The sequence below is a fragment of the Palaemon carinicauda genome, chromosome 10, assembly GCF_036898095.1.
Source record: "Palaemon carinicauda isolate YSFRI2023 chromosome 10, ASM3689809v2, whole genome shotgun sequence".
In the NCBI taxonomy this organism is placed as follows: domain Eukaryota; kingdom Metazoa; phylum Arthropoda; class Malacostraca; order Decapoda; family Palaemonidae; genus Palaemon; species Palaemon carinicauda.
Genome location: NC_090734.1, coordinates 136,219,868 through 136,247,367, shown reverse-complemented (window position 1 = coordinate 136,247,367; position 27,500 = coordinate 136,219,868). Strand labels below are relative to the sequence as shown.

At 34.1% G+C, this 27,500-nt stretch overlaps 1 protein-coding gene across 1 annotated transcript in view; it reads left to right on the top strand.

The window, feature by feature from the left end:
- Positions 1–27,500, top strand: part of LOC137648811 (uncharacterized) — a 242,980-nt gene that overhangs the window by 15,365 nt on the left and 200,115 nt on the right. The window contains 1 exon segment of the mRNA XM_068381969.1: positions 3,710–3,772. Within this exon segment, the coding sequence (XP_068238070.1) occupies positions 3,710–3,772 (63 nt within the window).

Genomic DNA, 27,500 nt, shown 5'->3' with positions numbered 1-27,500 from the left:
TATTTTCGTGATTATTCCCGTTTTCATTGTAACTATACCTCGGTGGTACTATCGTACAAGGTTGTATGAGGTTCATGTTTAAAAGATGCTCACGAATGGAAGAGACAAGGGACAGTGACATTGCCCTAGCAAGCAAGACAATGCCCCTAGAGACTGACCACCCAAGCTAGGGCCAGGGAGGGCCAAGGGAATGGTTGCTGATGACTTAGGAGGTAGACCTAGAGACTGACCACCCAAGCTAGGGCCAGGGAGGGCCAAGTAAATGGTTGCTGATGACTTAGGGGGTAGACCTAGAGACTGACCACCCAAGCTAGGGCCAGGGAGGGCCAAGGGAATGGTTGCTGATGACTTAGGAGGTAGACCTAGAGAGTGACCACCCAAGCTAGGGCCAGGGAGGGCCAAGTAAATGGTTGCCGATGACTTAGGGGGTAGACCTAGAGACTGACCACCCAAGCTAGGGCCAAGGAGGGCCAAGGAAATGGTTGCTGATGACTTAGGAGGTAGACCTAGAGACTGACCACCCAAGCTAGGGCCAGGGAGAGCCAAACAATATTTGCTGATGACTTAGGAGGTAGACCTATAGGCTCCCCCAAAGTTCGGTGAGGTTGCAGCCACTAAAGAGTTTTAGCTGGCTGCTGGACTCGAACCCCAGTCTGGCGATCACCAGGCAGGGACGTTACTATTAGGCCACCACAGCCTCATTCCTCATCACTATAGTCTTTTCAGCTTGGGTTTTATTATTATTATTATTTTATTATTACTACTACTAGGTAAGCTACAACCCTAGTTGGAAAGGCTTGTTGCTCCAACAAGGAAAAGTAGCCCAGTGAGGAAAAGAAATAGGGAAGTAAATAACTAATGTTTTTTTAGTAAAACTATACCTTTTCTGCTTGATATTAAATTATTTCATAGTCTACCCTCGAAGCATATATCATTTATCATCCTTGGTATGTGAAAGTTATCTTACCAGCCCCACACATCGCTGCTCAAGAACTGCAAAAGATGAACTCAGAGGAAAGGAAGGTGGTTGGGGGTGTATGACGTCACTGCAAACACTCTCCTGGCACACCTACGCTCAAGCCCAGCTATATTCAGTCAAGGGCAGGAGGAGGAATCAGCGCTCCTTTTACGCTGTGTTCGAAGGCCAGCTTTTGTTTTATTTTTGTCCTTTCGATTTAAAGGGCTCTGAAGATGTATGCTCCCTGGTAGACTGGCCATGTGGGGTTCAATATTGAGTCTTCTATAAACGCAAGTCATGGAATGGCTGGTCATCTTCTCTTATTTTAATTATGACGTCATCATAATGCGTAGCTGGATTTGACTAGTAGATGATACTAGTGTACGCGATCCGTCAAAAATGACGATTGAATAGTTAGATTGATATGCACACATACGCACACACACACCTCACCAGTGTATGACTACTCGCTCACTTCCCTACCTGAGGGACGGGAGAGCTGAGCTTTACCGAAAACACACACACACACACACACACACACACACACATATATATATATATATATATATATATATATATATATATATATATATATATATATATATATATATATATATATATATATATATATATATATATATATATATTAAGGATTATTAAGGGATAAAATATTCGTACATTGTTATGTTTTATGTCTGCGTACCTTTTAATAATCACAGATTTACCACATATTTTGTTTTATTAAAGAGATCAATTTTAAAATAATAAATTTGCAATGTTAATAGGTTAGATGGGAAATTTATCTTGAACTAATGTTATGAATGGAGAATATTTTTTTTTTATCTACTAGTAGGCCTATTATTAATTTACGTGGGGAAAAAGAGGCCCATAAAATTTGTTTGTCGTATACATTTTTTTTGGTATTTAGCAAGGTATTTCAATAACTATCAAAATTGTATACTCTTTATTACAATTTTTTATTACGGGTAGACCTATGTTTGATTTTATTTACTTTATGGAAAAAGAGGCCTACAGAATTTGTTTGTCGTATACATTTTTTTGGTATTTAACCATGTATTTCAATAAATAATAAAATCATATACTCTCTGTTACAAGTTAACAGTTCTTACAAGTTTATGCTAGTATCCCACAAGCCGGCTTCGGACAGCGATGACTAGACCGAGTTAGTACAAGCATTGATTAAAAAAAAAAAAACTTCTTACTCATAAACGAATTGTGCACAAGTTGCAAGTTTAGTAAATTCACACGATGTTTATCATTAAAACGTTTACTTAGATCATGAAGAACTTATTATCTGGATGTCTTTCATTATTAACCCCTGAGTTGCAGTTTACAGACTCAAACTCATTGCAGTCTGTGTAGTTGAGACCAACTGTTTTGTTGTAAGCTCGGTAAATACTTCGTCATGTTTGCAAAGAGTTCGTTTCATTTGCTGTTGTGGTTTTTTTTTATGTCTGTTTCTCGTTGTAAGTTTGTTTGTTTAGTGCCAGACAGACTATATATATATATATATATATATATATATATATATATATATATATATATATATATATATATATATATATACTGTATATAAATGCTGTTCCCTTTGTAGGTATGTATTATGAGACAGACTATATATATATATATATATATATATATATATATATATATATATATATAAATACAAATATATATATATATATATATATATATATATATATATATATATATTGTATATATATATATATTGTATATATATATATATATATATATATATATATATATATATATATATATATATATATATATATATATATATATATATATATATGCTGTTCTCTTTGTAGGTATGTATTGTGAGACGGACTATATATATATATATATATATATATATATATATATATATATATATATATATATATATATATATATATGTATATATATATATATATATATATATATATATATATATATATATATATATATATATATATATATGAGCTCTATAAGAAATTTTAATTCTTCACTTTTTCAATTCTTTTTCACTTCTTATCTTTCTTACATTGTAATATCTCCTGTTAGCAGGTTAATTAATCCCTATGATTTAGTATTAATTGTATTAATATTAGTAGGTTATTTAATTTACCAGGTAATATAACATTTTTAACACTAAGATGATTATTATTTTTATAGTTTGAAGTGTTATCGAAACTGCACTGTTTTTTTTTTTTTTCCTGACTGTGTATTTTTTTCTTCAATATTTCATTCTTTCTATTATCTTTTTACACCTCTTTCGTTGAATGCTGTTTAAACATTGAAAACTCCTAAATTTATTATTTCCTAAAATGATAGAATTTAACACATCGACGATTCTAATAATGATTTAATGTAATGTAAGTTTTGATAATCAACTCTTTTTATTTATATTTTCTTATTGCAACTTTGTCCATTGCTTTTGTCAAATTACTGTTATGTGTCATGTTTAGAACTTGACATAGGCCTATGTCCATTTATAATTCTAGTTTAACTAATATAACCCTACTTACAAGAATGTTAAACTATAATTTATTATAATTGCATCTAACATAGATTATATCTCTAGACTAACTTCGATGGACAAAGTTTATTAGAAATCCCTCTAAAATCTCACTGTTGTAGGCTACTACTGTTCACCTTAGATTAACAGCACCCAGTTTTAATTAACTTTTTACTTTGTTTCTTTTTGTGTTCGTTTACTGTGCCATCTAGAAATGACGACAGCTACATGGAAACTCGAAGTGGAAATAGATATCACATTTATGGCAGTGAAGAGTAAGTACGAAATTTGCATGGGGTGGCGTAAGGACGTTTTGGGTGAATGGGACTAGTTTTTGGTGGCGGAGGAATCGGAATTGTGTGTTTATTTTGGTGGCGGAGGAATCGGTGTAATCCTACCAGACAAATTTGTATATAATCCAGTTAATAGTGTTGGTGGTGGTGGATCTCGTATTCAGTAAGGTGGCATTTTAAAAACCAGTGTTTGAGGATCAGTTTAACCCTTCTCCCTATAGTGACCATTTTATTGCTCACCCTGAATTTTGACAATGAGCCCATTAGAGCTGTTTGGGGTTACGAATCCATGACTAAATCCCACAGAACAAAATCATAGAGGATATAATCCTACAATGTGAAAAGTGGACAAAATCCCACATGGGGTTACAATATAGTAAACATTTATTTTGAATTTTTTTTAATATTAGACCACATTTATAAGCCACTTCACGTTGATGTGCATATGTACTATATTTACTTTTATAGTATGTACTAGAAGAATCTATCTGCCATTTACATTATTTATTTAAGTTATTTTGTCCATATTTGACAATTGCAGGATCAATTTACTTAGCTTTCGTTCACTCTATTCATGAACTGGCACTACACAAAACTGAACTTTGGCAGCCCATAACTAGGGAGGAAGAGTAGATCATCTTTATGTAGTGCAAGCTCATGAAAAGAGTGAACAAAAGCATTTAAACAATTGATCCTTCGGTTATCTGTTATGGATAAAATAACTGAATATGCCAGATAAGTTCTTTCAATGCATAAAAAAGTAAATATATTACTTATGCACGTTAACATGAAGTTGCTCATCAATATGGTCTATTAAATCATAAATAAAAACTTCAAAATGAAGTTTTACTTTACTTTAGCTTACTGTGGGATTTTGTCCACGTTTCACATTGTGGAACTATTTTGTCCATATACCAGTGTTTCAGTCATATCTCTCATAATAATATATGGTGTCCCATCCTGATTGACGAAGGATATACTGTACTCCACGACCCCTCCTAGATTACTCTAGCTTAATGTAACCTAGGACAACGTATCCTACTATATTTACCTAAGGGACCCTGGAACCCGCAAACCTAGCATATGCAAACACATCCTAACCTATGTACCAACCGTGTGTCACACAATTGTACATAATTCCTTTTGTATATATTATGCTTGTATCTTCGCTCTTCCCTCGCACTAAAAAGAACCAGAATAAACATGTCTGCGTGTCGCCTATGTAACATTGTCATTTTCTCAAACATGAAATTTCCTGTTGCCTTGAGGTTATGTAAATAAAGGAGAGTGTTCCATAATAAATGAACTCAGTTGATTGCATCCTGCCTTTGAGTTCACAACCTTCTCTTGGCACCGTCACACCTAACATAGGACAGTGTCCTACATGGAAGGGGGCTTTTTTGTCTAGACCCAATTTGAGCTCTTATTGATTTAAAACCCTACCTTCTATAGTGATCATTTGTGGAGCAGATGTTAGATTGAGCCTTAATTGATTTTGTACGAGATTTGATTTTGGATTTGGCTAAGTGTGAGTATAGAATCTAGTCTAGTTTATTTTAGCAGTTTGCCCAGTGTTTGAGTATGTGATTTTTATTGCCAATTTGAAAGTGATATAATTTGTCTTTATTTGATTTTAGGTGTTCATGTGTTATTTTCTTTTCAGTGTTTTTTTTATTGTAATCATTGTTTAATGTTTTTACTGTATATGAAACGTTTGATATCGTTGTAGTTTTGCCTTAGCTTATATATATATATATATATATATATATATATATATATATATATATATATATATATATATATATATATGTAAATGTTCATTCTATAAAAAATACCCCATCTTTCACAAACGTGTTATAGTTTAGTCTTAGGCAACTCAGTTATTAGACCTATAGAAAATGAAGTAGTTTCAGGTGATCAGAATGTCTGGCGGTTACTTAGCCGAAATTTTCGAACTTTATTAGGTAAAAAAAAATAGTTGGTATGGGAAAGCACCTTACTTGTATTATTACATTAAATACATGGTATTGAGATTGTAATGTTAAAAATTGTAGATAATGGCGAGAAATGTATATATATATATATATATATATATATATATATATATATATATATATATATATATATATATATATGAAACTGTATCAAGTATATATATATATATATATATATATATATATATATATATATATATATATATATATATATATATATATATATGTATACATAAATATGAAACTGTATCAAGTATATATATATATATATATATATATATATATATATATATATATATATATATATATATATATATATGTATACACAAATATGAAACTGTATCAAGTATATATATATATATATATATATATATATATATATATATGTATACACAAATATGAAACTGTATCAAGTATATATATATATATATATATATATATATATATATATATATATATATATATATATATATATATATATACATACATATGAAACTGTATCAAGAATATATATATATATATATATATATATATATATATATATATATATATATATATATATATATATATATATATATATATATATATAGATAGATAGATAGATAAATAGATAGATAGCCACACAACGTTTCTAAGAAAAGATAACTTATCATTCGGGTTCTTCGAAAGACAAATCCTTTTATAGATGAAGTTTATCAATATATAAATTTAGATACGAGAAAAAAAAAAGTATAAGAAACCTGGCCTCAGATATTACACCACCTTAACCCGCCATGACAAGAAGCAGGGCTCCCCTCGCTGCCAGACGTACGATGAGTGGAAAAACTACTGATAAGCGTTCATACCGGTCAACAGCTGGTGGTTTTCAGTAACCAAAGAGGGGAGAAAAATATTGATTTATTGGTCTTATGTCTGGTGTAATGTTTGGCAGACAATGGAAGAAATAGGGTAGGGAAAGATGTGAAGCTGAAGGCTTTTATGTGCGATTATTTGAACAGTTCTGTTAAGCTTCGTTCAATACACTTAGACTATTATTATTATTATTATTATCATTATTATTATTATTATTTGCTAAGCTACAGCCCTAGTTGGAAAAGCAAGGGTTCCAATAGGTAAAATAGCCCAGTGAGGAAAGGAAATATTGAAATAAACTACACAAGCAATGAACAATTAGATTAAAATATTCTAAGAGCAGTAACAAAATTAAAATAAATCTCATATCTAAACTATAAAAACCAGCTTCGTTCAATAAACTTTTCAGTAATTATTATTATTATTATTATTATTATTATTATTATTACCTGCTAAGCTGCAGCCCTAGTTGGAAAAGGAGGGTGCTATAAGGCCAAGGGCTACAATAGGTAAAATAGTCCAGTGAGGAAAGGAAATATTGAAATAAACTACACAAGCAATGAACAAATAAATTAAAATATTTTAAGAGCAGTAACAACACTTAAATAAATCTCATATCTAAACTATAAAAATCTAGCAATTAAAGAATTATAAGGAAATTAGTATTACTAACTGTTCTTTTAGCTTACTATGAAAATACAGAAAGACTGAATCTATAAACATAGAAATACAAATATAGAAACATGGTGCAATCATATCGGTTTGCTAGGATCGCGTTGCAACAAGATTGTGCACCCTGGCCTAGAGTTGCCAAATATTACTTTTGAGCTTTTAATTAAATAAATTTTTTGTCTGCCAAATCAATTTAAGATATTTATTGTCTCGGTGGTTTAATATCTCGTATATATGTGTCATTTTTCGTTCTTGTTATACTTAATATCTGGCTATTATTAGTAATTTTCATTATATGTCTTGCTCCTGTCTATTTCTTTATCTAAAATGTTAGAATAGCCCTATATATATATATATATATATATATATATATATATATATATATATATATATATATATATATATATATATATATATATTCTCATCTTGCTAATCCACTGCAGGACAAAGGTGGTTTTACCACGACAGTCTATACAGCCAATTTTCTTGGCTCTTCAATCCATCGTCTTCTCTTCCTTCCTCTGCTTCGTTTGCAATCTTTAGGGACCCATTCTGTTATTCTTCTTGTCCATCCATTATCGTGCCCATGTCTTTTTCTCACATGTTGGAATATCCCTTACTTTAGTTTTTTCTTGTGTATAGGTATATATATATATATATATATATATATATATATATATATATATATATATATATATATATATGTATATATATACACATATATATATGTATATATTTACACATGAGAACAAACTAAAGTAGCGGGTATTCCAATTATATATATATATATATATATATATATATATATATATATATATATATATATATATATATATATATAATGTGTGTATGTGTGTGCGCGCGACAGGAACTATAATTTGAACATTTTCAAACTTTTACCAAGTTTCCTTTATTGGTTATTTTTTTTCTTATCTAACAACATACTACACACAACCACGCATATATAGGGTCAATTCAAATTGAAGAATATTCATTAAGTATATAATTGGTCAATTCAAATTGAAGAATATTCATTAAGTATATAATTGATAAGGCTGCTATTAAAATACACGATGGCATATTCATAGTTTATATACGACATATCTATTTTTACGTTATTACTGATCTTAAAATATTTCATATTTTATATTCTTGACTACTCATATTGTTTATTTCCTTTCCTCACTGGGCTATTTTCCCTATTGGACCACCGGGGTTTGTAGCATCGTGATTTCATATTATTTGTTCTTGAGTACTCGTATAGTTTATTTCCTTTCCTCACTGGGCTATTTTTCCTATTGGACCACACATCCTGCTTTTTCTATTAGTTACATACAAAATAAATGTCACAGGGTAAATGAATGAATTTGAATGATCGTTATTGATTATTAGTAAATAACGTAATATTACAAAAACATCTGCTCTTCGCCCTTGTATCCGGTGAAGTTTTTTTTTTACTTCATCCACACCTAGATGTTACCATGTCTTTTTTGCTCTTAACCGATGTTTTTATTACTAAAGTGGACTTTTTTTTATTTGCTTTTTCAAGGGCAGATGTTTGAGGATTTATTAAAGATGTTTATCTAGTATATTAATATACAAATCGATATCTGATTACCTATTTGTTTTTATTTTTACTCTTAGAAGACGTAGAGTCATTTCAGTGTATTGCCATTCCGTGAATATGTATACATCACTCGTTATGTATGGCAACGCGACCCTGATAATAATACGATGTGGCAACTTTACCAGCCAGCGTTGCCAAGTTTTCTAATTGAGAAGAGGCCAACTTCTGATAAACTGCGGCTTTAAAAGATCAACGCATTAGTAAAAAAAGGTCAAAAGTATAGCATTTTAGGCCACCCTTTTATATGATATGGCTAAAGGCTAATTTAAAAAATAAGGCCAAATTTGAAGTTTTTAGTCGAATAAAGGGAAACCTGGCAACTCTGTTGCCAGCTGTTAGCAATGTGGCCTTGGGAATACGCGCTCCACTGGCCAAGTTAGGATGGGTTTTGCTCATTTTGCTTTAGTTGTTATTTAAATAATGCGAAAAATATCGACACGTTATTGGAGAAAGATTCGTTTTGATTTATATTTCTTAAATAGTGATTTGCTACAATGTACTGGATTACATATATTTTGAAGTTTTAATATTACAATTACTTCTTGGGAAGACGAGTCAAGATTTAATTGCCACACCAGTTTTAACTCAAACTGGTATTTTGTATACATTTGCAATTTCAACTTTTATCTCGCAAAATTGTAATGTTACTTTGCTAACATTACCTAAAGAATTCAATACTATTTGTTTTTGTTTATTATTATTATTATTAGCCAAGCTACAACCCCAATTGGAAAAGCATAATGCTAGCCCAAGGGCTATAGTCAAACCATTCTGTCGTGGCCGCTGAGAAGAGCTCATTTCCAAAAGGTATCGTGTTCGAGTGTAAACACTTTGTTCATTTTCATTTGAAGGAATCACTCTTTAGAGACAAGTCGAAAACCTTTGAAAACAACGATAAAGCCAGATTAAGAGATTAGGCAACCCATTTTCCTCACCCTTTCTTTACAACTGTACTAAATCGTCTAAATAAAATCAGCTTTACTATACTTCCTTGGTTATTGTTTTTTCTGCTGGCACACTACAATACATATGGAGATATTTCAAATTAATTTTATTGTGCTGCCTTTGTCAGATACTTATCTTTCATAACTGATATCTCCAAACTTATGGTGGTCGGGTCACATCTGTCAATCAATGGTCATCCAGCTTATAAGATTAGGATTTCTTAAAGGAAGTCAATTTAATCTTTGTTGTATCTTCCCCCCCCCTCTCTCTCTCTCTCTCTCTCTCTCTCTCTCTCTCTCTCTCTCTCTCTCTCTCTCTCTCTCTCCCTTTCTGGAACATTTGTGGCTTCAGAAGTACGGATACATGCTTTGGTGACATCAGTAAAAGGGCCGCGATTCATCTTCTCTTTTGTGAAATATTTGTACACACTATGTACTATTTCCCTGGCATTGGGACAGAGAACATGGTTTGGAGATGTTTCCATGCTTTATGTTTACTAGATAATGCAGTCACTACCTCAAACACTACATTTTATACCCCAAGACCAACCATTCAAGGGATTAAATATGGCTCGCTGATATTTGCTACATAAATTTACCCTTGAGACCTCCAAGGACAGGTCAATCGGATTTCAAACTTACCATCTGTCCGAGTCATATTAAGACGGTAGGATAAAAATGGCAAATATCCTGAGATTATGATTTTGGGGGACATGTACTTGGTTGTAATTATCCTTCTAGAAATGAATACCTTACACTGTTAAAAATATGCCGAAAAACCGGTAAAAATTCAGTAATAAATGTAGCCAGGCATTTACCGTCTAATAAACGGAAATATAGACGTTAAATGGTGATATTATGATCATCAACCCGTAATAAGATAACAGGGTAGGGTAAAAATTACACTCTCCAGTATTTTACTGAATTACGGCTAAGAACAGTATATTTTTACGGATAATATTCTATTAAAATTACGCTTATTTAACTGTGTACCTAATGAAATATATACTGTATGCTCGACAAGAATAACGAGAGAGAGAGAGAGAGAGAGAGAGAGAGAGAGAGAGAGAGAGAGAGAGAGAGAGAGAGAGCAGATTTAATCTTGTCTTAATCCAGTGAGATTAGTGAAAAAGGTGGGGATGCACCCTAGGCATACCCTGAGGAATGTCATCTGTCATTAACGGTAGCATTAGTCTCACTCAGTTTGTATGGCTCGTCTCTAACCACAGTGTTCATTTTTCCTTAAAGTGGTCGAAATATTTTGACATGGGTACGCTGTACAGGGGAACAGAAACCGTCTCAGCGGCCACGACAGAATGGTTTTACTATAAATAGCCCAATGAGGAGAGGAAAAATGGAAATATATAGAATGCACGAGAAGTAATGAATAATGTATATAGTATATTATAAGATCAGTAACAACGTTCAAGTGATCTTATGTCAGCCTGTTCAACATGAAAATATTCGCTGCAAATTTGAACTTTTGAAGTTCCGCTGATTCAACTACCTGATTAGGAAGATCATTCCACAATCTGCCCATAGGTGGAATAAAACTTCTAGAGTATTATTATTATTATTATTACTACTAGCTAAGCTAAACCCCTAGTTGGAAAAGCATAATGTTATAAGCCCTAGGGCTCCAACAGAGAAAATAGCCTAGTGAGGAAAGGAATCAAGGAAGAATAAGATATTTTAAGAACAGCAACAACACTAAACATATATTTCATATATAAACTATAAAACTATCAAAACAAGAGGAAGAGAAATAAAATAAAATAGTGTGCCCGAGTGTACCCTCAAGCAAGAGAACTCTATCCCAAGACAGTGGAAGACCAGGCTATGGCACTACCCAAGACTGGAGAACAATGGTTTGATTTTGCAGTGTCTTTCTCCTAGATGAGCTGCTTACCATAGGTAAAGAGTCTCTTCTACCCTTACCAAGAGGAAAATAACCACTGAACAATTACAGTGCAATAGTTAACCCCTTGAATGAAGAGTTGTTTGGTAATCTCAGTGTTGTCAGGTGTATGAGGACAGAAGAGAATGTGTAAAGAATAGGCCAGAGTATTCGGCAGAAGCCTCATTTATAATTTATATATGACTGATCTATTTTAACAGTGTTACTTATCTTAAAACATTTGATAGTTTTGTTCATTACTGAAATATAGTTTGTTATTCCCTTATTTCCTTTCCTCACTGGACTGCTTTCCCTGAGAGCGATCACATTAAAGTCTCCCACCATCACAGCATGGTGATGAAGTTGGCCATACCCCAGACATGACTAAGAACATGTCTGAGGCCTTTGTCCTGCAGTGAACCAGAAATGGTGGCATTTATTATTCTCGTAAGTATATAAATATATATATATATATATATATATATATATATATATATATATATGTGTGTGTGTGTGTGTGTGTGTGTGTTTGTGTGTGTGTGCTCATGCGCGCGCGCACGGTCATTATAATGGCCAAGGCCAGTCACGTCAATAGTTATTGCAAAAGAATTCCTGCAGTGAAGCTGACTTTGTATTTCAAAAATACCTTTGTTATTTATTACTTCTTCATCATCATCATCGTCTCCTCCTACGCCTATTGACGCAAAGGGCCTCAGTTAGATTTCGTTAGTCGTCTCTATCTTGAGCTTTTATATGAATACTTCTCTATTCATCACCTCTTACTTCACGCTTCATATTCCTCAGCCATTAGGTCTAGGTTTTCCAACTCTTCTGGTGCCTTGTGAAGCCCAGTTGAAAGTTTGGTGAACTAATCTCTCTTGGGGATTGCGAAGAGCATGCCCAAACCATCTCCATCTATCCCTCGCCATGCTCTCATCTACATATGGCACTCGAGTAATCTCTCTTATAGTTTCATTTCTAATCTTGTTCTGCCATTTAACTCCCAATATTCTTCCATGTTTGCCAACGGTTATATTTATTACATACTGTAATTTTAATATGTGTAATTTATATATCTACAAATTTGACTATCTTTGAGTACAGCAGCTATTTTGTTTTGATATGAAATCAATATCTAATACTCTTATCGATCCAACATAGAAGGAAGTGTATGTCTCTTAGATATATCGCTCGCTTGCGACAACAACGTCATAACTCAAGAAATGTATTTTTGAGTTATCCATATAGACATATTCATCTTCAAATGCTGATTCTTTTGGCAAAAGGGTCATAATTGTAGCTAAAAAATTGATAGCTTGAGGCGCTAAATGTCCTAACGACATACATTAATATGAGTGTGTTTTAATTGATTAAAATGGCTCTCCTGAAAAATAGCTATTTTTGAGTTAGACGACGTTGTCGCAAATGAGCGATATGGGGTTGTCGGAGGGACAAAACATAATGATAGAAAATTCTGATGGATTTCAGAATTTCAGAGATTTCATGAAATGTTGGCTAGCAGTGTCAGGAGATAGTTTAAAAAAGAGGAATAATTGTTTTTGAGGAAATAGTGGCTATAAGAGAGATATACTGTATAGAGGACATTAATATCAAGGACACTCCATAATCAAGCCATTGCTCTCTAGTCTTGGGTAGTGCCATAGCCTCTGCACCATGGTCTCCCACTGTCTTGGTTTAGAGTTCTCTTGCTTGAGGGTACACTCGGGCACGCTATTATATCTGTTACCTTACTTCATTTCTTCACTGGGCTATTTTTCCCTCTTGGAGCCCTTATGCTTATAACACGATTTTCCAACTAGGGTTGTAGCTTAGCTTATAATGATGATAGTAATTATTATTATTATTATTATTATTATTAATTTAGAGAAAGGCTCCCTATTGAAGAATAAGTATAAGGTTATAATAAATAGTTAATTTTTTATGGTTTATATATTTTATTGTTGTTACTGTTCTTAAAATATTTTATTTTAATAGTTTATTACTTCTCTTGTAATTCGTTTGTTTCCTTATTTCCTTTTCTTACTGGGCCTTTTTTCCCCGTTGGAGCCTTTGGGCTTATAGCATCTTGCTTTTTCAACTGGGGTTGTAGCCTGGATTGAAATAATAATAATAATAATAATAATAATAATAATAATAATAATAATAATAATAATAAAAAACAGAGATAGAACATTTTATATAACTTGCATGCAATTGCCTCTAGTTATTACCTTTAGATTATTATTATTATTATTATTATTATTATTATTATTATTATATTGTTATTATTGTTATTATTATTATTATTATTATTATTATTATTATTACTTGTTAAGCTACAGCCCTAGTTGGGAAAGCAGAATGCTATAAGCCCGAGCGCTCCAACAGGGAAAATAGCCCAGTGAGGAAAGGAAATAAGGAAACTACAAGAAAAGTAATAACCATTTAAAATATATTATTTTAAGAACAGTATCAGCATCAAAATAGACATTTCATATATAAACTATAAAAACTTGAGAAAAAAAATAGAGGAAGAGAAATAAGATAGAATAGTGTGCCCTAATGTACCTGTACCCTTAAGCAAGAGAACTCTACCCAAAGACAGTGGAAGACCATGGTACAGAGGTTATAGCACTACCCAAGACCAGAGAACAATGGTTTGATTTTGGAGCGTCCTTCTCATAGAATAGCTGCTTCCCATAGCTAAAAAGTCTCTTCTACCCATACGAAGAGGAAAGTAGCCACTGAATAATGACAGTGCAGTAGTTAACCCCTTGAGGACAAAGGAGAATATGTAAATAGGCCAGACTAATCGATATATGTGTAGCAAAAGGAAAATGAGCCATAACCAGAGAGCAGGATCCAATGTAGTGCTGTCTGGCTAGTCAAAGTACCCAATAACTCTCAAGCGGTAATATCTGAACGGGTGGCTGGTACCCTGGCCAACCTACTACCTACAGAAAATGAGCCGTGACCAGAGAGCAGGATCCAATGCAGTACTGTCTGGCTAGTCAAAGTACCCAATAACTCTCAAGCGGTAATGTCTAAACGGGTGGCTGGTGCCCTGGCTAACCTACTACCTACAGAAAATAAGCCGTAACCAGAGAGCAGGATCCAATGTAGTACTGTAGTGCCATAGCCTCTGTACCATGGTCTTTCACTGTCTTGGGTTAGAGTTCTCTTGCTTGAGGGTACACTCGGGCTCACTATTCTATCTCGTTTCTCTTCCTCTTGTTTTGTTAAAGTTTTCTTAGCTTATATAGGAAATATTTATTTAAATGTCATTGTTCTTAAAATATATTATTTTTTCTTGTTTCCTTTCCTCACTGGGCTATTTTCCCTGTTGGGGCCCCTGGGCTTATAGCATCTTGCTTTTCCAACTAGGGTTGTAGCTTAGCAAGTAATAATAATAATAATACTGTCTGGCTAGTCAAAGTACCCAATAACTCTCAAGCGGTAATATCTAAACGGGTGGCTGGTGCCCTGGCCAACCTACAAGAAGATAGACTGATTTAGCCGATAAAAATGGGGGGGGGGGACTGTAAGCGTGAGGAAGCAAGCCAGAGCATTACCAGTAGGAATCGAGAAGGGATTATTCATAAGGTCGTATATCGTATTACATGTCTAAAGAATAAAGCCTTAGACGCATCAAAAGCGGCTCGAAATATTCTACGAACTCTCTAAGCGGATCTTGTCTTCGGAAGCCATACTGTTACAAAAAAGATGAGTCAGATTCGGCCTATGTCAAAAACGCCCGATTATGTAGTTTCAGATGATTCGATGATTAGTCGAGTGAGTATATATATATATATATATATATATATATATACATATATATATATATATATATATATATATATATATATATATATATATATATATATATATATATTATATCTAGGGTTAATATTGAGCCTAAAAGCTATGAATGTATATAGATATTATTTTTCCGGCATTGGTTAAATAGCACTCAAGACTGAGTTTTTTTAATATTATAGCAAGGTTAATGTTAGGCCGAGACGCTATTGATGTATTTAGAAAGTTAAGTATAAACCATAGACAGTTATTTTTTCAGGTCTTTCACTGTCTTGGGTTAGAGTTCTCTTGCCTGAGGGTACACTCTTATTTCTCCTCCTCCTTGTTTTGTTGATTTTTTTATAGTTTATAAAGGAGATAGTTATTTTAATGTTGTTACTCATCTTAAACTATTTTTGTTTTTTCTTGTTTCCTGTCCTCACTGGGCTATTTTCCCTGTTGGTGCCCCTAGACTTATAACATCTGGCTTTTCCAACTAGGGTTGTCGCTTAGCAAGTAATAACAACAACAACAACAACAATAATAATAATAATACTAATAATAATATTCTTGACCTGCAATTGTCACATAGCAATTTTATGTTGTGATAGCAGAATTATTATAATTACTAGCCAAGCTACGACCCAAGCTGGAAAAGCAGGATGCTATAAGCCCAAGGGTTCCAATAGGGAAAAATAGAACGAGGAAAGGAAATGAAATAAATAAACTGTGTGAAAAGAAATAAAAATGTTTCAATAAAGTATTTTAATAACAGTAACAACATTAGAACAGATCTTTCATATATCAGCTGTAGAAAGAGACAAATATCAGTCTGTTCAACATAAAAACATTCACTGCAAGTTTGAACTTTTGAAGTTCTACCGATTCAACTACCCGATTAGGAAGATCGTTCCACAACTTGGTCACAGCTGGAATAAAGCTTCTAGAATATTGTGTAGTATTGAGCCTCATGATGGAGAAGGCTTGACTATTACTATGGTTCATTAGCTAACTAGTACAATATTATTTAAAGATTGTTTGTCCCTCCCTTTTTGAAAGGGTTTTTGTATCACTATATTACCATGATCAGCAAAGCTGTACTAGTCAGGGCCATCCATACTAGGTTGGTTTGCTGTGAGCGATCAGACTAAAGTCTCTTACCATCACCAATCCGAACTGGCCAATGTTGTGATGAAAGACCTGTCTGAGGCCTTTGTCCTTCAGTGGACTAGAAACGGCTTCCATTAAAGGTTTAAAGATCGCTCATGTATAGCATGGGCAAGGGACAGTGACATTGTCCTTGAAGCAGGACAATGCCCCAGAGACTGACCATATATACTTGTCAGCTCCCAAGCCTCCTCTCCACCCTAGCTAGGACCAATGAGGGTCAGGCAATATCTGCTGATGACTCAGCAGATATACTTATTGGCTCCCCCCAACGCCCCCAACTCATCCCTAGCTCACAAGGATAGTGAGGTTGCAGCGATCAAAGGAACTGACGATTTTGAGCGGGTCTCGAACCCCAGTCTGGCGTTCACCTGTCAGGGACGTTACCGCATCAAGCCACCACAACCCTAATGATTTTCTCTGCTTTGTTTTAGTTTGCTTTTCATGGCTGTTGACTAAATGATATTTGCAATGCACGGTCCCTTTTTGTACATGGTTGCAAGGTGACCTTGTACGGACGGCAGTAACTGAAATGCGGAAGCTATGTACAGTAGGGGTTCACTACGAGTAACCAACTAACAGTTAGTTTTCAAATTATTATTATTATTATTATTATTATTATTATTATTATTACTAGCCAAGCTACAACCCTAGTTGGCAAAGCAAGATGCTACGAGCCCAAGGGCTTCAACAGGGAAAAATAGCTCAGTGTTAAAAGGAAATAAATAAACGATGTTGAAAAAATTATTATTACTAACCCTAGTTGGAAAAGTAAGATGCTATAAACCCAAGGTCACCTTACATGGGAAAATAGCTCATTAAGGAAAGGAAATAAGGAAATAAATAAACGATGAGGAAAAAATTCACAATAAATTATTCTAAAAACAGTAACAACATCAAAACAGATATGTCATATATAAACTATAAAAAGACTTGTCAGCCTGTTCAACAGAAAAAAACATTTGTCCTTACCTTTGTTCTTTACTATTAGCAAGAAAATGTAATAAATGTGAAAATAGGAACAAAAAACTTAGACTTAGTTTTAACGATTAAGTCAATTACTTCTCTTATTTCCTTGTTTCCTTTCCTCACTGGGCTAATTTCCCTGTTGGGGCCCGTGGGCTTATAGCATTCTGCTTTTCCAACTAGGATTGTAGCTTAGCAATTAATGATAATAATAATAATAATGATAATAATAATAATAATACTTGATAAAGTTCGATCACGCACGACATGGTCTAGGTATATCAATCGTGGCACGGGACTTACATGATCCGTTTATCATAGTAATTTCCATATTTCCTTTCCTCACTGGGCTATTTTCCCTGTTGGGGCCCCTGGGCTTATAGCATTCTGCTTTTCCAACTAGGGTTGTAGCTTAATAATAATAATAATAATAATACATTCTTAGGTATTTTGCATATCACACTGCTAATTTGTTCATTTGTCAAATCCACATTATCGTAACACTTCGAGAACAAGTAATTCTTCAGTACCTTTTTGAACGAAATATTTCTTTTGCCAATTCTCGAATTTAAATCGTTTTATTACCAACATATTGATTATTTACATAACCGTATTTTCAGATAATCTCTTCAATTCTAAATCCTAATCTTAGCAATTTCAATTACAATTGTCCAACTTAGTGCAGTTTCTAATTCTCTCTGTTGTGACGGCGTCAATGACCTTAGATGTCAGGATGCCAGAAAACTTTCAATCAATCAATCAATCAATCTCTGTTGTGAGATACGTTACTTGGTTTTACTAATAACTTAAAAATATCGTTTTCGCCTTGCGTGTTTTAAGAGGGACCTGCATTCTGCCACCAATCTATTCCCCTTCCCCACAATAACCCCCCACCCTCATCGGCTTCCAGGTGACCTTGGAGAGAGAGAGAGAGAGAGAGAGAGAGAGAGAGAGAGAGAGAGCAGGGAGTAGACACTAGACACAGCAGGTAATGTTTGATTTCCTGTTTAATCTCCGTTATGTAACTTCGTTTTGGACCTGTTTTTCTGCGTGTTATCTCTATTTTTAACTTTATGTATATCTTCTTGTAACCCCATTAACATACACCCCTTGGAACTTCGTTATTTTAAATTTAAACCACCGTTTAGGGTCGCATTGCCTGAATGTAGACGCATGGAATGTTTGTACAGTTGGCTTCATTAATTCCGATACACTTTATGGGAAGCTAAGGAGACATCAGTGTACCGGAATTAATGAAGCCAACTGTACGAGCAAAGAGTCAGTGTTTTGACAAGGTTTCATTAATATTTTAAATAAAATTGAATAGTTGGTTGTGACTAAATACACCTGATTTGGCATTTGTGATTTTCCAATTTTTTGTCAAATATATGTTTTTAGATAACTTGTTTTTTTTCTGATATTATCAGTAATTTAAAGGTATAAGACCTTGAAAACTGATATAGAACACTTAAGGTGAGTTTACACGTTCGAACGCGGTTCGACAGACAAGTGTTTGAAGTAGTGTTCGAACGTGTGAACGGAGTATTTGGTTGTCGAACACGTTCGATGAACGGTTCGACAGACAAGTGTTTGAAGTAATGTTCGAACGTATGAACGGAGTATTTGGTTGTCGAACACGTTCGATGAACGGTTCGACAGACAAGTGTTTGAAGTGATACTCAAACTTATAAACGGGGTATTCGGTTGTCGAACACGTTCGTCGAACGGTTCGATGAAAGTCTGTTCTCGCCTGACTTTTGTGAGCGGGGCTTCATTGTCCTCAAACCTTATGCATTTGTGACTGACTCCGCCTCTTCGAACCGTTTGACAAGCAGGTTCGACAACATAGTTCGAAGAGCTGTTCGACCGTGTAAATTCCGCTTTAAACTTTTAAAAATAACTTTCCGACAAACGTATAAATAATTCAGTTTGCTACAGTAAAGGATTTTTTTATTCCGCGAATAGTCTTGAGCGATGACGTCACACATCGACTCTTCGTACTCGGTGACCTGGGAAATATAGTGGGGCCAGAATTGGGGGATTATATATATATATATATATATGTGTGTGTGTGTATATATATATATATATATATATTTCGGGTAAATTAGACAAGCGGGAGATATACATAATGATAAATATGTATTGAAGTTTTTTTTTTTTAATCTTTCATTCTGCCATATTTTGAATATTGTTAACCTCTTGGTAAGGGTACAAGAGACTCTTTAGCTATGGTAAGCAGCTCTTCTAGGGCACTTCAAAATCAAACCATTGTTCTTTAGTCTTGGGTAGTGTCATAGCCTCTGTACTATGGCCTTCTACTATCTTTGATTAGAGTTCTTTTGTTTGAGGGTACACTTGGACACGCTGTTTTATCTTGTTTCTCTTCCTCTTGTTTTGTTAAAGTTTTGATAGTTTATATAGAAAATATGCATTTTAATGTTATTGTTCTTGAAATAGTTTATTCCTTGTTTCCTTTCCTCACTGGGCTATTTTCCCTGTTGGGGCCCCTGGGCTTATAGCATCCTGCTTTTCCAACTAGGGTTGTAGCTTAGCAAGTAATAATAATAATAATGATGATGATGATAATAATAATAATAATGATTATGGTGATGATAATAATAATAATAATAATAATAATAATAATAATGTATGCTTACTATCTTATGTTGAAAGGTAGGAAGCATTTCATATACTCATCCCAGTATAAAATCAGGTCGATTTATTACGTTCCCTTTTAATTATCTTGTTTTCGTAATTGTAACCTGATTGCAGAGGTAATTTGATCAGATTTCTTACTCCTTCCTTTTAAGGTCAGGGGTCATAGTTCAGATTGGAAAGACGGGGAAGGTTAATAAGAGGGACTGTGATAGATAGACCTTTAGTAAAAAAGGAAGAGATATGAGAATCATATATGTATGCACATTTATGTACAGTATATATATATATATATATATGGGCAAGATATATTTATATATATACATATATATTTACTGTATATATATATATATATATGTGTGTGTGTGTGTTTGTGTATATATATATATATACATGTGTGTGTTTGTGTATTTATATATATATATATATATATGCATATATTTATATATATAATATATATATATAATATATATATTTATATATATAATATATATATATAATAAATATATATATATATATATATATATCATCTGTTACTAGTCCACTGCAGGACAAAGGCCTCAGACATATCCTTCCACTGCCATCAGTTTATGGTCTCTGTATGCCAGTCTATACCTGCATATAGTAGATGAACAAAAAAAAATATCAGAATGGGTCCCTAGAGAAGGATGAAAAAAAAACATATACAGACGCATGTGGAAGGACATGTCTGAGTCCTTTGTCCTGCAGTGGATTAGAAATACTAGAAACAACTGCATTCTGGCCAGACAGTACTATATTGGACCATTCTCTCAGGTTACGGTTCAATTTTCCTTTGCCTACACATACACCGAATAGTATGGCCTATTCCTTACAGATACTCCTCTGTCCTCGTACACCTGACAACACTGAGAGTACCAAACAATTCTTTTTCTCTCAATGGGTTAATTACTGCACTCCTAATTGTTCAGTGGCTACTTTTCTCTTAGTAAGGCTAGAAGAGACTCTTTAGCTATGGTAAGCAGCTCTTCTAGGAGAAGGACACTCCAAAATCAAACCATTGTTCTCTAGTCCTGGGTAGTGCCATAGCCTCTGTACCATGGTCTTCCACTGTCTTTGGTTAGAGTCCTCGTGCTTGAGGGCACACTCGGGCACACAAATCTATCTTATTTCTCCTCTTGTTTTTTATAGTTTATATAGGAAATATTTATTTTGGTGTTGTTACTATTCTTAGAATATTTTATTTTCATTTGTTTCCTTTCCTCACTGGGATATTTTCCCTGTTGGAGCCCCTGGGCTTATAACATCATGCTTTTCCAACTAGGGTTGTAGCTTAGCAAGTAATAATAATAGTAAGGAATCGTGCAAACAATTTCAGTGAAGTTATGATTAATTGCACGCCTTGAGTCAGTGGGTCAAGGATATCAATATTCATTGCGTATTTGGCTGCAACTGTGCTTGTTCGCAAGAAACACTTTCAGAAAATGTGTTTATAAGTCTTTTTATAGTTTATATATGAATTCTGTTTTAATGTTGTTACTGTTTTTTAAATATTTTAATTGTTATTTATTACTCATATCGTTTATTCATTTCCTTATTTCCTTTCCTCACTGGGCTATTTTTCCCTGTTGAGGCCATTATAGCATCTTGCTTTTCCAATTAGGCTTGTAACTTAGCTAATAATAATAATAATAATAATAATGATAATACTCTCTCTCTCTCTCTCTCTCTCTCTCTCTCTCTCTCTCTCTCTCTCTCTCTCTCTCCTTGAATTATGAATGTGGACGCAATTTGGTTTATATATCTCTAAATTCGGGTACCTTAAATTGGTGAAAGGGTTGTGCATCGCCATAGCTGTACTAGTCGGGGTCACCCATACTAGGTTGATTTGTTGTGAGCAATCAGAGAAAAGTCTCACACCATCGCCAATCCACACTGGCCAGCGTGGTGATGAAAACTGGCCAAACCCCAGACTTGATAAAGGCCATATTTGAGGCCTTTGTCCTGCAGTGGACTATAAACGGCTATATTTGGTGTTTTTGATGTACCAACAATCATTATTGCTTTTTTAATAGGTTTTCCATATTGAGAAAATTATAATAATATCACTGCTCTGTCCATTGTTATTAAAAGAGTCGGTCAAACAGTATAGTTTTCATACGACCATATCAGCACAGGAAATCCTTTATTTATTTTTTTTTTTTTTTTTATGGATATATCAATGGTAGTTGGATTGCAATGGATGTGTACATTAAGGTTAGGAGGTTATTATTATTATTATTATTATTATTATTATTATAGCTAAGCTACAATCTGTGTTGGAAAAGCAGGATGCTACAAGCCCAAGGGCTCCAATAGGGAAAGTAGCCCAGCAAGGAAATTAAAATAAGGAAGCGATCCATCTTTTAACCGTTTTTTTATTTATTAATAAAATAAAAAAAATAATATTATTTTAAAACCCCTTCATCTGTTAGAGACTCCCTTGGATCCTTGCATGGCTCAGGTGTGAGTGTTATCCTTGACTTTCACCTTCAGCGAAAAGACTTGAGACCTTTTGAACCCATAACCAGTTAGGAGCGCCGGCAATAGATGGCGCTGATTAGGCGCACGGATATTTTTTTATAGGTAGACTTTCCTATTATTATTATTATTATTACTATCCAAGCTACAACCCTAGTTGGAAAAGTAAGATGCTATAAGCCCAGGGGCTCCAACAGGGAAAAATAGCCCAGTGAGGAAAGGAAATAACGAAATAAATAAATGAAGAGAACAACTTAACAATAAATCATTCTAAAAAAAAGTAACAACATCAAAACAGACATGTCATATATAAACTAGTAACAACATCAAAAACAAATATGTCATAAATAAACTATAAAAAGACTCATGTCTGCCATTTACTGTCTTTGAGAGTAACCAAAATCACTAAACCTTCACAAGTTCCAGAACCCAATGAGAGGCTCTTGCTTCGAACTGAGATCACGTAGAATTGTCGTCTGCTTTTACGTTTAGCCAATAATTCCTTCTATTCTTCTTGTTATTAACAAGGGATGGTGAAAGAATACTAGGTTCTTAACAAGGTTGCAAAGTTTTCTAAATGAGAAAAGGCCAAGTTCTTATCAACCGCAGCTTTAAAAGGCCAAGCCAAAAGGCCAAATATATAGTATTTAAGGCCTACCTTTTTCACTAAAGGCCTAGCAATTTCAAAAAGGCCAAATTTGAGTTTATTTTCTATTGGCCTAAAAAAAAGGCCAACGGACAACCTTGGTTCTTAAGAGGAAAGAGGTTGGACTGGTGGAAATGAGAAAAGGCCAACTTATAATCAACCGCAGCTTTAAAAGGCCAATCCCAAAAGGCCAAAAATATAGTATTTAAGGCCTACCTTTTTCACGATATTACTAAAGGCCAAGCAATTTCAAAAAGGCCAAATTTGAATTTATTTTCTATTGGCCTAAAAAAAGGCCAACCGGACAACCTTGGTTCTTAAGAGGAAAGAGGAGGAACTGGTGGAAAGAACTGATATGAGGATGGTGAGATTTTTTGTTGGAATATCACTACTGGAGAGAAGGGAGAGTCAAGATATAAGAACAATAACAACAACAAATGCATCCGTTTCTAATCCACTGCAGGACAAAGGCCTCAGGCATGTCAATCCGTGTCTGTGTTTTGGTCAGTTTTCATCACCACGCTGGCTAACTGCGGATTGGTGATGGTGTGGGAGATTTTATTCTTATCGTTCACAGCAAACCAATCTAGTATGGATGTCCATGACTAGTACAGTTTTTCTGTTATAAAAACAATGTGTGGTATATGTAAAGGAGAAAGTTAAGGTAGCTCGTCTGAGATACTAAGGCCATGTAAGAAGAGATGAGGTGGAATCAATCAAGAGACTTAAGAACATGCCAGTGATGAGGAGGAGGGGTTGAATGGATGTGGGGAGTGACTTAGGGATGAAGATGGAAGGAATAGAAATAGATCGGAAAAGTTTATTCGAGCGGCCGATCCTGATATACAATGGAACTAATAAGGTCGAAAGAAAGAGTATAATTCGGATGAAACAGAGATTGTGGTATTATAACCGTAGACCTGGACAATTTTAACGCCCAAGCCTCCCTCTACTCCCAAGCTAGGACCAGGGAGGGCCAGGCGGTGGCTGATGATGACTCTGAATGTAGATCTGTAGGCTCCCTCAAATCCCCATCCTTAGTTCACAAGGATGCTGAGGTTGCACGCACTACAAGAAACTATCGAGATTAAGCGGGACTCGAACCCCAGTCCGGTAGACCGCCAAGGAGGGACGTTTTCTATAGGCCACCGCAACTCTATCCCATGAATAGTTCCACCCTGATGGAGTTGATTGATTGATTGATTTTTAGTTTTCTGACATCGTGATATTTAAGGTCATTGACGCCGATATCGTTTGCTCTATAAAATAAAATGATATTCAATTTAAAACTAGAGGGACACTCAGTAGAGAGCAGACCTCCGCCACGGCAGCTTATTTCTCGACCTTTTGCTTGTCCGTGACCTTGACCTTCCAAAATTAATCAGTTTCCAGCTTTTTACATAACAGTTAACCCCTGCAAGTTTCATTACTCTGCAATTAAAATTGTCGTCAGGAAGCTGTTCACAAACAAACACACACACATACACACACAAACAAACAAACAATCCGGGAGTAAAACATAACCTCCTTCCAACTTCGGTACCGGAGGTGACAATAAAAGTAAAGATGTCCTTACAAAAGTTGAATAGCTTCCAGAAGGGGGTGAGAATTACCTAGTCGAGTCCCTAGGATTTTTAAATTCATATGAGAAGGACCACAGGGAGAAAGTGAGATTCAATAGCTCCTCCACTTCCTTTATTCCAAGGACATCATTTTGACCCCCTGCATAGAGTCGACCCGTCACGCAAATGTAGTTTTGAAACAGAGGATTTCCTTCTTGGTACCGATTTCTCTTGCCTTGGCCTAGATCTGCACTACGAAACAATGGAAAAAATAGTACTGGCAGTTTGCAGTATGCCTTTTTTTTCTTTGCAGTATGCTTTATTTATTTTTTTTTCTTTGCAGTATGTTTTTTTTTTTTTTTTTTTTTTTTTTTTTTTATTTAGGGCATCCTTTAAATTCTTATAAATATTCGTACTTTTGGAGTGTGGGGTGTTTGAATAAGTCAGGGAGTTTTACTTCTATGGAATTCCCTTTATTTATTATCAAATCAATTTTAGTCCATCTTCTGATTTGCCTCTTTCATACCTTTTAATGTTTTCTTTACTTCTCTTACTGTTACTATTAGTACCGGTTCAATTGCTCCGTTATTTTTATTGTCAGTTATTTCTTGTATCACTATTGTATAGCATTGTGTAGAAATTCTCTGCAATTTTATCACTCCATCTTTTTTCGTTCATAATATTTCCATTTTCATTCTTTAAAGCAAACACCTGTTGGCATCCTGTTCCAAGTCTTCTTTTCATTAACCTGATGCTTCTTCCTTTCTTTAGTGTTTCCTCAATTTTGGTCTGATTGTATTTACGAATGTCTTGGGTTTTTAGTTTGTTTATTCTTTTAGATAGTTTAAATGATTCAGTTTCATCTCTTTTGGATTTTATCTTTTCTTCATTACTTTTTTTGGTCTTTTCTGAAAGTTTTCCTTGATCTTGTTAAGGAACTTTTCCACCGACCTTTCGTATTGATTTCAATACAATTTAAATATATATATATATATATATATATATATATATATATATATATATATATATATATATATATATATATATTTATTTATTTATACATTTATAAATAAATTTATTTATTTATTTATTTATTCATTCATTTATACACACACACACACACACACACACACACACACACACACACACACACACACACACACACACACACGAGTGCCCATGTGTGTCTGTCAGTATTTTTATTAAAGCATGCCTTACCTTTGCCTCCCAATTCGATAGCCCAAACCTGTTTTTCCTTCCTTTTCGAGTCATGGCTACAACTACTGTCACACCAGAATTTTAAACGGATAATTTCGGGGTTTTACGAGCATTTCGAATGCAAAAGAAGATACTTAAATTTCCCCATGACAAGATCGTCTGCGTCCAGGAACTATAGATCGTAGCTTTTGTAGGTCAGGCGTATCATTAACCTACTCATTTTGGAGTTGTTATTATTACTAGCTAAGCTACAACCTTAGTTGGAAAAGTATGATGTTATAAGCCCTATAAGGGTTCTTAAATATTTTATTTTAGTTGTTAATTTATTCTCGTATTTCCTTGTTTCCTCTCCTCGCTGGGTTAGTTTCCCTGTTGGAGCCTCTGGGCTTATGGCATCTTGCTTTTCCAACTAGGGTTGTAGCTTAGCAAGTAATAATAATAATAATAATAATAATAATAATAATGTTAATAATAGTAATGATAATAATATTAATAATTATAATAACAGAGAAAATAGCCCAGTGAGGAGAGGAAATAGGGAACAAAGAATAGTGTGTGAGTGTACCCTCAAGCAAGAGAACTCTAACCCAAGTCAGTGGAAGATCATGGTACAAAGGCTATGGCACTACCCAAACTAGAGAACAATGGTTTTTCTGAGTATAGCTATTTGCTCCTACCAGCGTACGCGGCCCGTCAAAAATGACGGGTGAATATTTAGATAACTACACACACAGATTTACCCCTTCCCACCCCTCCCCCTTTCCTAACTACAACCAGCTGGTTCGGAAATTTGTAGGAAAGTGTGGTTTCCGAGTGTACCTTTGGGGTAACCCCTCTCCCAAGGGTATGATTACTCCCTCACCCCCTATCTGATATACGGGGAGAGATCGAGTAATCATACGTCTGCTAATGTCGCTTAGCGTGACAAGAAAGAAATATTTATTTGCAGTGGCCAGCGTGGTGATGAAAATAGCCAAACCCCAAACATGAATAAGGACATCTCTGAGGCTTTTGTCCTGCAGAGTAATAAAATCGGCTGCATTTGTATTTGTTGTACGCTGTATTATAGGCTTGTAGTCCGTGTTTAATATGAAGAATAATCTTTCCTATATGGTAAAGAGCAAGTGTCTGGATATATATATATATATATATATATATATATATATATATATATATATATATATATATATATATATATGTATATATATATATA